At 35.7% G+C, this 13,861-nt stretch overlaps 1 protein-coding gene across 3 annotated transcripts in view; it reads right to left on the bottom strand.

Moving 5' to 3' along the window:
- Positions 1-822: 822 nt before the first annotated feature.
- The window catches only part of MAP3K2 (mitogen-activated protein kinase kinase kinase 2), an 89,121-nt gene continuing 76,082 nt past the window's right edge, over positions 823-13,861 (bottom strand). For 2 of the 3 annotated variants that reach the window (XM_023621962.2, XM_070240561.1), the window contains 2 exons: positions 10,607-10,784; positions 823-9,837 (listed from right to left, as the gene is read on the bottom strand). In XM_023621962.2, coding sequence (XP_023477730.1) covers positions 9,612-9,837; positions 10,607-10,784 — 404 coding nt within the window. In that variant the 3' untranslated portion in view covers positions 823-9,611. The remainder of the gene's footprint in view (positions 9,838-10,606; positions 10,785-13,861) is intronic. The other variant, NM_001309254.1, reaches the window with a different exon arrangement.

Raw genomic sequence — 13,861 nt, 5'->3', positions numbered from 1 at the left:
TGTATGATTTCACTCATATGTAGAAGATAAACTCATGGATAAGGACAACAGATTAGTGGTTACCAGAGGGGAAAGGGGTAGGGAAGAGGGTGAAAGGAGTAAAGGGGCACATATGTATAGTGATGGATAAAAACTAAACTATTGGGGGTGTGCAAGATGCAGTCTATAGAGAAACTGGTATACAATAATGTACACCTGAAATTTACACAATGTTATAAACCAATATGACCTCAATAAAATACCAAAAAAAAAAAAAGTGAGGAAGGAGTACCCTACAAGTTTCAGAGGGAACATGGCCCTGCTGACACCTTGATTTCAGACTTCTAGTCTCAGAAGCTGAGACAATATATTTCTGTTGTTATAAGCCACACAGTTTGTGGTACTTTGTTACAATAGCCCCTATTGTTGGACACGCAGAGCCTCCACTTTGGGCTTTTATACATATGTCTTAGCATAGCTGCAATCATTTCCACAGGATTAATTTCTAGGTAGAGAATTGCTGGGTAAGAGGATATATAACTTGCCCTCTACATGAAGGTGTTAATTTAAATGATCTCCAGTCCTGTGGGAGCATCCATTCCTTAAACTCTGACAGCAGGCTTTGTTTTTAATCATTGCTCATTTCTGATTTGCGTAATCAAAGTGTCCAGAAAGATATGCTGGAGCGTGTTGGGTGGGACATTACAGACTTACATCCTGAAAAGATGTAGCTGCAGTGTTTCCAGGTCAGTCTGTTCTTGGTCTCCTAGAAAGTAACTGGCGCAGGCAAAGGAGGGACAGCAGTGAACACGCTGTGTCCAAGAGCAGATCTGGACAAACCAATCACAGTGGAAATAAATATCAGCTTTATTAACACTCAAAGTGCCATTCATTTATATTCATTCCATAGTCCAGAAGGTTACTTAGAGTAAGCCTTTGCACCACAATCTTTCAAAAAAATGAACATGTAGGAAAAAGCAATTTTCGTTGTGCTAATTATTGCAGGCCTTCATGCACAATAAATCTAAACGAAGACGTGTGCCAACAATATACAAATTTCCATATAAACAAATTCATTGATCACTAACAAAATATAAACATGGTTTCTTTCACATTAGATTAAAAAAAAAAAGCTATTTACCAGCAAGAAAAAACAAGTACATAAAAATTGTAAAACTCAGAAAATTTATACATTTTTACAAGCACAGTTTTGAATGAACAACACAAAGTCAAAATGTGCATGAAATGTGGCACATACCACACTGTATCTGGCTTCTGGTAGGTTTTTCTAATCATACTGGCTCCTTGTAACATAATAAACTTAGTGACATTCAACTTCAACAGTGGACTTTATTCCTAACACAAGTAATTTTACATGGTACCGCATACTAAAAGCAAGGTTTTTCTTAGGTACAACAACATTGTCAGACTGGAAATTGCCAATGCTTTTTCTGCCAGTTACTTAAAATACACAGTACAGTAAGTATAAAGACAAAACAAATGTATGTTTGGACATTTCTAAACCAATTTATAGTCAATTACAGAGAACCACAATACGTCAATGTATTGTTGTATAAATGCAGTCTGACCTTGCCCAGTAAGAGAAAAACTAAAAGTTGAAATCTTTGGGGTAGAATAAAGAAAATATTCAAAAACAAAAGGAGGACAGGCCAACAGCAACTGGAGATATAAAAGTCTTGATATCTCTTGAAGACAATTTAGTTTCTCACATTTATTCACAGCTCTGAGAATTGAGGCCATTTTAGTGGATAGTGTGTTTTTGCTACTGCTTACAACCTATTTTTTCCTCTTAATTTGCATTTCATAGAATCCTCAAGAGAATTCAATGCTCTTCCTTGCAAGAGTATTTTAATTGATATATAAGTAAATTTGCTTCCAATTGTGGAAATACAAATACATTTTGCCCATGGTTAAAAACAAAATTAAAAAAATAGTTTTGATCAGCCAGCTGAAAATATATTCATATAGTAAATAATCTCTCAGAAAGCTTTTATATATATTTAATTGTTCTAACTAAACAGTACCCTTATAAAACAAGTTCATAAAAATGTAGAAATGAAATGAAAATAAGAAATTACTGGGATATATACATGTGCCTACAGACAGAAAAGGACATCTCCATACACACATCCCCTGATACACAGAGTTAGAAGCATACTTTCAACTTAGTCATGGGTTTTAGAATACATATAAAATGAGAAAGTGATGTTGAACTCCTGAGTTCTTCAACAAAGATAGAACCATAGAGAAGTAGACTTTGTAAAAGCAAGAAGGTCCATTTAAGTCAGTAATAGCAGTGCAGTTACTGATGGCTACATCTTGAAAAAAGTTAAAACATAGAGACACAGACAGTAGTTCAATGCACGCATTCACAATGCTCATACACCCATCAACAATTATTGGTCAGAGTAGTAAATCAGTGTACAAATTAAACATTTCCAAAAATGTGCAAAAAAGTCAACCTTGATAGGAAAAAAACACCTTTGTACATAATTATAAACTGCCCAGCATTCAACTGAGATTAAAAACATTTACAGAGAGAAACTAATAGATTAAATATAGAGAATTTAATGGCTACATTTAAAAATGTACATTAGGTCAAAGGGTAAATTTACAAATTGATAATCATAGTTTGCAACAATTAAAAGTTTATTCTCAAATTTATCCAAGTTTACTTTTATTTACAATGATACTTGAATTAAAAAAACCATGTGAAATGTAAGAGATGTCAGACATTAAAAGTATTTTTGGTATTAACTCTTTTATAATATTTCAGAATGCAGGGTAGCAAATTTTAAAACCAATAGCAATAGAAAAAATGTAAACCTTTTACTTACTAATTAAGATTGTATTAAAAACAATTGTTTGTTTTTAAAGAAGTATTCTTATCCTTAGACACTGTACCTTCACTTGAATAGGGTATATTGCAAGGGTTTGGCCCACTTTCTTTTGCCCATAAGCCTTTCCAGCTCAAATGTTTCCACTAATCTTCTCTTCTTGTTCCTGGTGGAAAAAAGTCTTTGGAAAAATGAGAATATGTCAAATCCATTTTGGAACCTAAGTATCTAATAGAGTTTAAGATGTAATTTTGTTACTTATCTCTCCCCTCCAAGTAATGCTAATGCTAAAATCACTAGTTACATATGCTTTTAAAAAATAAATTCTAAAAAAATATAAGTAAGTGAACACAAAGGTGCTTTTGAGTATAGTCACAAACTTTACTGTTCTCAACTGGCATTAATGGACTCAAAAATCCTTATTTGGGACAAATTCTGCATGTATACTGGAGAGCAGACCCTTCCTTATGTTCCAAAATGTCTATGGCACAAAGCAGATGTCTATCCATAACCTACTTTTCTTCACAGCGTTCCTGAAATGCCCCTCAAGTCAAATACAAGTTCATAAATGTTAAGACACCAGGAAGAAAGTATGCCACCAACCTGAGGCATCATATGTCAATGTATATGTAGAAGTGTCTGTGGCCAAGTGGCGTTGGTAAGATTGGCACATGTGCAAGCTCAAGTTCGTAATGTCTATATGATTCTGTAAGAGTTGAAGTAAATTCTGCATGTCTAAATGCAAACACTGAGCACCTGTCCTTTTACTTGAAGGATAGATTAAGATACAAATTCTACGAGTACCTGCTTTATCATTTTTATACTATTAGCTTACAGGTGGGCAGAAGTAACAGTGCTAATCATTTTGGCTATGTGTACAGGGAATATAAAAGCTTTGGTTTTAAAGTGATTCTGATAATACAGAGTGTGAATACAAACAAGAAGTCATCAGTCATAGGGAATAATAGTGCTCACTGATTTAATGTCTTTGCTCTTATTAACAAAAATATCATTACTGTCAATTAAAATGCACAATTATGAAAAATATGAAGAATTTACATGAGATAGGCAATACAGAAAATTTATTCTATTCTTTATATAGTTAAGACTTCTCCCTCAACTTTCTGAAACTAAACCATGTCCACTCTCACTATCACCAAGAGAAGATTCTCTAGACTCTCCTGAGAGCTCAGTACCATCTACAGCTCTGAAAGGTAAGGAGAATAGTTGGCCCTGACACTTCTCACACCTATTATGGCATCCTGTCCAGACTGTGGCAGAAGCCAAAGCAAAGCTAAAGACGACTATGAAGAAGGAACAGTGGCTTCACAGCATGCCTTCCCTAGCCAACCAAAAAGAGGTATAAGACAATTTCCTTTTGAACACTTGGTAAGCTAAGGAAGCTTGTTTTGATAATGTCTGGCAGAATTTCTATTCCAAAGAGTTCATGAAGAGCTATGCAAAATCACTTACTTTCTATTGAGGAATTATATATAAGCTCACTATTATACACACATACAAATTCAATTTTAATCTACTTTTAGCAACCAAGAGCTTGGCAATTTACAATAAATACCTTTATTAAACAATCATTTGTACTAGCTACTTGTGGAAAATGTGCTGGCATTCCTACCCGAGGACAATTACACTCATCCATCATCAGTAGGTCATACACATTTGAGTTGTTCTTCCAAGAACAGAGACTAATCTAATTGAACATTCATATCTTTTCTTCCTTCCCACCCCTGCCCCAACTGCAAACACACACACACTTCACAGAGAAGTAAGCTAGAGTTTTAGTCAAGATGTTAGTTAAAAAGTAAGGATTAGAATTTGCTATCCCTGTACTTCTTGCTCATTGCCCTAAGTCTCATTGCCTTAACACCTGTAAACCATTTAAAGGATCTCTTGAGGGCAAAAACAACCATTCCAGCTCTGCTATGAAAATCATAACTGACATGATATACAAAGAATTTGGACACTGCCAATGGGACTGAAAATCAAGTAATCAACCTGAAAAGCAATTTACTATGTCTCTTTAGAATTAGAATACCTCCTTATCTTAGGAATTCACACCTAGTGGAGACTGCAGTGTGTCTATCACAGACTAATGCTAACATAAAAAAAAAAAAAAAAAAAAGAGGTAGAAAAGGGTAGGAGGAGGAAGCAGGCATTAAAAAATGTTTAAGGGCCAACACACAGCCTAAGGCCAAATGACCTCTTGAAGCCTCCTGATTTTGGAAAAACCTTCATTTCGGTGGGTAACTTGAATTATTATTGATATAAAATAAAATTAAGGCATACAGAGAAAAAGGCACTGCCAAAAATTAACAATTAAATTGCTTTTCATTAACATTTAACCAATCTTAAAATTCAAATAAATATGAACATTACATTCGCAACAAAGGCCAAACTTAATATAAGACAATAAGGTCTCAAGAAATTGTTCTGATCTTAGTATAAATAATACTGTTGACAGAATTCAATTTCTATCAAATGCTTTGGGTATTTTAACAATTTAGACCAAAAGAAAATTTTTTTTTCTTTAAAAGAAACAGCAGGAAAAAACCACTATGCTATGTAATAAATGCCCCCCATTACTGGGACTGTTAGAGCAGAGGCTGGGTTTTGTAAGAGGGAGTCCTGAGAGAGAGGCTGCCTGACCTATGGGGGTTCCTCCAATTTGGGGATACTTTTAATTCCTGTTGTTAATGACATTTTAGTTTTTAATAGCCAATGATTACACAAAATTGCTTTCCCCTTACTTCATAAAAAATAAGAGCATTTTAAAATATCATTGCTAAACTCTCAGAGTTAGGGTATGCCATTGAATAAGTAACTATCTGTTTGCCCATGTTTCCTCCTAGACTGTGACCTCCTTAAGGGTAAATTAATTTAGTACCTGACACAATAAGCCACAACTGTTGAATAAGCAAATGAAAAAGATTCACCCTATTTAAAAAAAATTGATAGATTCCTATACTTGATTGACACCCGGTGATTTTATATTAAGCCATTGGTCCCTAGACCCGAAATGAAATCACTGGCACAGAACTCTGCCGTGGGCCAAGGAGTCTGCATCTGGCAAACATCTTGGTTTTTGCACCCAAGCTTGGTCGTCTCTATAAACTATTCAGATTTGATTTTCTTAGTGATTTCACGTATCTTATAACAACTCCATCTCAGCAATACTATAGACCAGACCTGACATATCTAAGAGCTGAAGTAGCAGAAAGCTAAAGAAATAATGTCACCTTCTTAATGTAGTTTCTATTGGGAATAAGATAGACTCTCTCAAGTCAAAGCCAATTCAATTTACTCTGAAATAAGTTTTAATTGTTCTTTTATAGTTAACTGTGTGTAAACATTTCAATCTCATATATAAATTATGTAAGGTTGACTGTGCCTCTGAAAACTTTCTAAGGCAATAGTCTTTAACCATTTTTCAAGTTAGAAACATTCTGTAAATGAGGAAAATTTGAAAATTTTCAAGATAGTCATACTGAAAATTTCAAACTCTGTATATTTTTTAATACATTTTAAAGAATTACCAACCATCAAAATTTCCACTTGTCATTATGATATTTTTCAACCCTTTATTCAATACACTTTGTTTGCATTGTAAAAGATCTTATATTTGGTCCAAGCCTAAATCGTGCCATTTTGAATTTCTCAAGGCCTAAGTAGAAAGATTATTTCCTGAAAAGCACATATAAGACTGCTAATGAATCTTCTCCAGCACCAAAAAAGTCTGCCACTATCAAAGCAGAATGCATTTTAAAGGCACAAAGTCAGCAGTCTGGCCATCTTCCAGCCTCAGCAAAGAAACATTACAGTATAGAAGAATCAGTTGTGCATTTAAAAAACAAAATACACTTAGAGTCATCTTTAAAAGTTCAAATTTCATTTGTTGATCCATACCATTATTAGAAAAAACTGGAGTGTTATATTTAACTGCCCCTAATAGAGGTGTTTCCTTTCAAATTTTCTTTTTTAAATTTACTTTTGGTCTTCCATACCTCACCCCACTTCAAGCTTTTTTGTTTAGTAGTTCTTATATATATTAACTTTTACTGTGGTTTCTGGTACCTTTACAACTTGTTTGAAATAAATTCACATCACATTTTATATAGTAACTCTGTAAACTATTAGTCTATTTTTAAATCTTTACATAAAGAACAATACTTTCCCATAGCTAATAATATTTTTCTTATAAAACAAAGTCTTCTGCAGCAGTGTTAAAATAGTAGTTTCTTTTCAGGTGATTTTATTTTCTGTAGCATTTAGAAAAGAAAAAAGAGACTGAAAAAAGCAAACAGTTTTGCTTTGGGCTTCACAGTCTCCCAAGATTTCTCTCTAAAGAGCATTGTCTCATATTCTGCACTGCTGGTTACCCTGACACACCAAAAATGAGCCAAAAGGAAATCACAACCACACAAGACAAAGAAACAAAGGAAAAGCCCACTAGTCCAGATACCATGATCTTGCTCAAGTAGAAGAGATGGCTTCACTCATAAAAGAGAAATTATAATAGATCCACATCCTTGGGGACTATGTGTATAGCACAAGATTTGGCAGTTGATTTTCCAGGGGGAGGCGGCCTCTAATTCATATCCTTCCTTGCAGGCTGCTTCCTTTGAGTATAAGGGTATAGGAGAACCTTTGATGACTATATTTGTGCTTTGACTTCTTCTCAGACTAGCGAGTGGAATTTCAAATATTCCTACAGGGAATGCCAGATAGAACCTTGATGCAGTAAACCAAGATCTACCTAACTTCAGAAACAAAGTATTTTAAAAGAGTCCCTAAAGGAGCCTAACTTTTAGCAGGAAATAAAATACCTGAGTCCCTTATGAATCAAGGCATCACATTTAGGGCCTCTAGGAAGACTACTATTTTTTAAATCTTTAAAAACAAAGTACTTAGCACTTGCTTTAATATGCTGAAAAAAACTGCAAGTGGCCAAATTACTGATATCATTCATGTTTTTCAGTAGCACAAGTCCAGCAGAGATACTGGGACTTTCCCAGCTGTCTCCTTGCACTTAATATGTCCTAGAAATAACTGGCAGTTTTTAATCTTCCTATGAAGTAGTTATACTTTGTTTTGATATGCTTTTCTTTTCCCACAATAATGAATTGACTTTTGAGGAAATAATATATATAGACGGTTGAGTTCCATAGGCTCCATGTTTACATTCATTTTGTTTCTACAATGGAAGTTACTGATTCAGGTATAATACGCAGCTGCTAAGGACAGGATCGCTGTTTGCTGTTTGTTGAGACCATTCACCCTTGACTTGAAGCAGAGGTATCTGCTCTTGTAAAATCCTCATTATGTATTATATCACTTTCTCTCTCATATTTAGTTTTTGCAAAGAACTTGCTTTTATAAATGGCTGTTTTCAATTTTAAAGCAGGGCTATTTTTTTACATAAGGGTCTCTCAACTTTGGCACTTGTGACATTTTGGGCAGGATAATTCTTTGCTGAAGGGTCAGCGGGGGGTGCTGTCCTTGTGTGTTGTAGTTTGTTTAGAAGCATCCCTGGCCTCTACCCACTAGATGCCATTAGCATCCTCCTAGTTATGACAACCAAAAATGTTTCCAGGCATTGCCAAATGCCAAGTGAAATTTTCCCCAGCCCACCCTTGAGAATCACTGTTTTACATCATAACTGTTTTTTGAGGTGCTTTAGTATTTTGCGATCCTGAGAACAAGGGTATCTCATGACACTAGCTTTAATACATGGACACTGTGGGTTACACTCTTAGTTCCTGAAGAATGTTACTTTTGGAGAATTCAGGAGCCAGAAACAGGAAGATATAGTATACATGATTTTGATTATTTCTCCTTTCCCTTAATTTTGGGACTTTCCTCCTCAAGTAATGAACATAGTTTAAAATATACTAAACAACATTTAGTTCTTTTTTTCATTATTTCTGTTGACTGGCAAATGTGGTCTCTTCTACTGCTCACACATTTAATTAGAGCAATCTCCTTTTGTCTTTTAATTTAGATTTGCTCACTGACTCCCATATCTGCTTTAAAATAAAATAGTATCTCTCTTTTTTTTTAATCAGAAAGCTATCCCTCAAGGTTCATAGATTCCAGTAACATGGATCTATTATAGTGTATTTGCTTATTATACTGGTTAGGATTAACAAATAAACATACCTCTTAGAGAATGGTATTTTCTATCAAGATTCCTACTGAGCAAAAAGCTTGGTAGACAGAGGTTAGGATCTAAAGAATACAGATATAAGAAGGAACCTATATTCTTTAAGTTGAGTACCTACCCTAAACTTAAGTTTAGGGCTCAACCCCATAAATGAGGATCTACTTTAAATACTATCACTAAAAACTACAAATTATACATCATTTTCTTCTCCTTGTTTTTCGTGTCTCCCCATCACCACCATTCTGTCAGTGACACAGGGAAAGACTCTACAATCTTTAGGTATTCCAAACGATTTGTACTAAAAAGAGTGACTATGTACTAAAGTGCTTTATCTCTCTGAACCACATCAGTACATTATAAAAATTAAAAAAAAAAAGAAGTTTCAAGTTCTTGCAAGGGGAAAAAAAGATTAAATATAAAAAATTTAGGTTACTATTATTATTAAGCAAATTTAACCAAGAATCAAGAGAAACACTTTCCCTCTTGTCTTCTTTTCTCCCCCATCTCTCTTGTTTATAAAGAAGAAAAGTGCAGTCAGAGAGAAGGTGAATGAAGAGCCGGGAGCTGGGGAGAGGCACAGGCGAGGTTACCGGCTGCTAGTGATAGTGCACAAACATGTGCCGTAGGAGTTCATCAGCTGAAGGCCTCAGTTTGGCCTCTACAAAGATCCGTTTGAGGAAATCTCGAGTGTAGTCTGAGACATGAGGTGGCAGCTTTGGATTTGTTGGCTGAGTGGCAATTTTAAAGATTGCAGCCATTGCTTCAAATTCTGCCCAAGGAGGCTTTTCAGTTAGCATTTCTACCACAGTACAGCCCACACTCCTAAAAAGAAAACATAATAATGCATTACACAAACAATATCATGATGAAAGAAAGCAAGTTAACTACAAAATGAGAAACAGAAGCAAAGTCCACAAACATTTAAATACAACTTGATTTCAAGTTTAAAGTTTCATTAAAAGGTTATAATTATATAAAACTGTAATTTAAACATAAAAATCAATGAAAATACAATTTAATGATTGACTCAAATGGTTAGGCAAAGAACATATTCTTCTTATAATTTTATAATTTTTGCTTTATATAATTCTCTAATCTGACATTAAATATAATTTTTTGTCTTTATCTTACAAAGAATACAAACATTAGAAATTCTTTGCTTGCCTTTAGGTGCCTAAAATGAATATCTATTAAACACTTTTCTGGGTGAAAAGCAGGAAATGGCCCTTTTATGTTCTAACTTAAAATTATGAAGCAATTAAACATCAACTGAATTATAAGAGACTAACAATAAAGATTAATTACTTTTAAAGTTCTTCAGGGAAATAAAATGAAGATAGCTGTCTAATGCTGAAGTTAGCTTAAGACGAAATCCTTCCTAAAGAATGGAAGACAGGTGCAAGGACTCTATTTATTTGGTCAATTATTAAGCCTCAAAGAGGCATAATTAAAATGATATTAATCTTTGTAATCCTGACATCCTATTTTAAAAATACAGAGGATAATTTAAATCTGGCTCAGGAATTTCCATTCTGGGTGGAAATACCTGAGAAGACAAGTGTTTTCAGGTGAACCCAGCATCAAAACCTACCAGACATCTGCTTTTCGGCCATAGCCTTCCCCACTAATCACTTCAGGGCTCATCCAGTATGGTGTGCCTGTGACAGACTTCATTCCTGTCCCCGAAAGACAGATGGTTTGAAGCCGTTTGCTGGCCCCAAAATCTCCTAGTTTGACATTGCCTGTTGAATCTCGCAGAATATTTGCGCCTAAAAATAAAAAACATCCTCATTGCATTATTTTTACTGGCAGTTTGGAATATAACACAAAAGAACAACGGCAGAGAATTACATGGTACACTCTTCAATCCGTCTCCAAAATTAAGCTGCTTTTCACCAGTCACACAGTCAGTGCTCATTAAGGATTTACTACATGAACACTCAATTTTTCAGAGTCAGCTGTGTGTGCTTCAGGACCTAAGAAGGTTCTCCCACTTTTGAAAAGGACTGGTGGCGGGGGGAGGGGGATGAGGATGAATAAGAAAAAGGGGAAAACAGCTAAGAATGCGAAGCTCAAAGGATGAAGAAAGTGATAAGAGGCTCTTAGGCCCCAGTTTCTCTGTCATAAAGCAAGAAGCCCATGCCTGAAGCTTAGTCCCCTGAGAAGTTAGCTTCTCCTCAGAAACTTCCAGAGACCCTCATAATCAAAAACTTCTAGCACTTTTTTCTCCCTGCTATATATAACCTAATTGTTAGTTATCTTCATTTGATAGTTTTTCTTAATATTGTGTTTTGCTTTATATTGATTTTACTTCCCAGTTTCCAGATATATTTTAAATCTCTTCTAAGCAAGCTTTGAGCTTTCTGTTTTAAAATTTCATTTGCTTTTATAATAAACTTCGAATTTTATTTCTTATGAACTGACCTCGGTGGCCCGGTTTGCAGTGGTGTTTGTTGAGCTCTCCACTGTAAGGTGGCTCTTTCCCCCCTCTATACTGTACTCTTTGGAAGAAGTTCATCATGTGCAGCCCACAATCAAGGAGTGAGGAGTTATGCTCCAGGCTGAGTAGCTACATAATTATTTGGAATTATTTTGCACGAGGGAATATTATTCCCTCATTTATTTATTTGACCATTCATTGGTATCGGTAGGAACACATGGATACTTATTTATACTTGTGTTTATAATCCAATATGACTTTATTTGTTTTGCTCACGTTGTTCCAGCTTTGGCATTGGGAGCTCTTTCCATCGACATCCTGTGCCCCTTTGCCATACCGTGATCACTGTGTTCTTGTTTGGTTTTGGTTTGGGGGATGTTTTTAGCATCTTCTTACTTTCTAGCACTAGAAGATGCTTCAGGTTCAACTTGTGTATTTCCTGCATCAGTCCTAGAATCAGCCATTTCTCTCCAAGGAGCCCTGGTTCCTTTTAGTGGAGAATGGTATCAAAAACCAAGATCTAGATGCTAGGTTCATTTATTTTTCATTCTCTATTTTCCCACTTATTTATCATTTTTAAACTCAATCTTTTTTCTTGGGATTCTAAGTCTAGTTTCTATCTTATATAAATTGTTTCTATTCTCATTTTTAGCTTTTTCTATAAACTTTTTAAATAAGTGATTTATTTTATTAACTTATCTGATTTTAATTATCGAACTTCAACTCTTATTTTTAAGTTTTGCGTAACCCTAACCACATTTTGTATTAAAAAAAAAAAAGAAAAGTCCTTATTTGGCCTCTTATCCTTCTTTTGGTAAATGCCTCTAAGAAGGGGAGTGAATAGTGGAGAAAATCTCTCTAACAGGTCGGAGAGAATGTAGACTGCCATCCCCACTGTGAGCTCTGCACTTGTCTTTCTGTTCTCCCTGCAGATCCCCAGCCTCGTCAGTGAAGGCTCCCCAGGCCTCTCCGCAGGGGTGGCTCCAGGACCCCTTCTGCATGCCATCAGCTCGAGTGTGCCACAGCACCAACGATTCTCTAAACGACACCTGCCCACCTAACACTTCCCACTGTCCAATACTTAATGGATTCTGTCAAAAAAGCTACTGTCTCTAAAATATTTAACCAGGGGAAGGACAACGAACAAGCCAGTTTTTACTGGCCGTGAGCTTGGAAGAATAGTCCTGGGCAGGTCAGAGACAGGGAGAGCTATCTCTGGGGAGTAATCACCAATGCTGAACCAATGCAGATCCATATAAAGGGAAGAAGACAAAATGTGTGCCCAGGTTCCAACAGAGTTTTCTAATTTTTTAAAACTTATTTTGGATACGTTAAAAGCAAGCTATTTAGGAGACTTTTCAAACATACATAAAAGCAAATAGAATAGTATATGTACCCATCACCCAGCTCCAACAACCATCTGGACTATCTTCCCCAACCATACTGCCAGCCACTCCCTCTTCCTCTCTCATATTATTGAAGCAAATTTAAGACATCATGATCAATAAACAGGTCAGTATATATCTTTAAAAGATAGGAACTCTTATCACACCTAAGAGGATGGACAAGAACTCCTTAATATTATTAAACATATACTCAGTGCTTTTCACAGGTTTCTTTTCATTTTTGTTTTTTGGTGAAGAAGATTGGCCCTGAGCTAACATCTGTTGCCCATCTTGCTCTTTTTTTTCTCTTCTTCCCAAAGGCCCCCAGTACATAGTTGTATTTTCTAATTGTAGGTCTTTCTACTTGTGGCATGTAGGACGCCACCTCAACATGGCTTGATGAGTGGTGCTAGGTCCACAGCCACGATCAGAACCAGTGAAACCCTGGGCTGCCAAAGTGAAGCAGAGCACACGAACTTAACCACTTGGCCACGGGGCAGGCCCCTCCTATTTCTTTTACATCAGGAACCATGTCCTCATCCTCTCAGACTTCTCACTAGTACGCTCCATTCTAGGACATGTGATCTGGCTCAGGCATTCTGCAGCAGATTCTACTCATTCACCAGAGACTGGTTAGGGATGTTCTCTTTGGCCTGACTATGGCCAAATTCAGGATGTGGCACACCACAAGAGGAAGGAAGTAAATACCTGGTAACTCATAAGAGCCCCCAGAAAGACCAATGAAAAATATACTTATTTATATATGTGTGTATTTATTATTCTTATTGACTGAATAAAGTGATCTTTAAATTTGGGGTCACAACCCCATTTTTATAGAATCTAACCTCCAGGTATGCTTTGCAGTACAGTTTTAAGCACTCTCAAATTTTACACATCTCCACCACTCACTTTTGTCTCACTTCATGCATTTACCTTACACACTGGATCCCTGAAAAGAGCTGAGTTTTTGAGTTTTAAACAGTGAGCTTAACTGAGTTGGAGTTCATCAGAGCTCAGTCTT

The sequence above is a fragment of the Equus caballus genome, chromosome 18 (genome assembly GCF_041296265.1).
Source record: "Equus caballus isolate H_3958 breed thoroughbred chromosome 18, TB-T2T, whole genome shotgun sequence".
Taxonomy (NCBI): Eukaryota; Metazoa; Chordata; class Mammalia; order Perissodactyla; family Equidae; genus Equus; species Equus caballus.
Note: the sequence above shows the minus strand (reverse complement) of the source record. Positions and strands in the feature narration are given on the sequence as shown.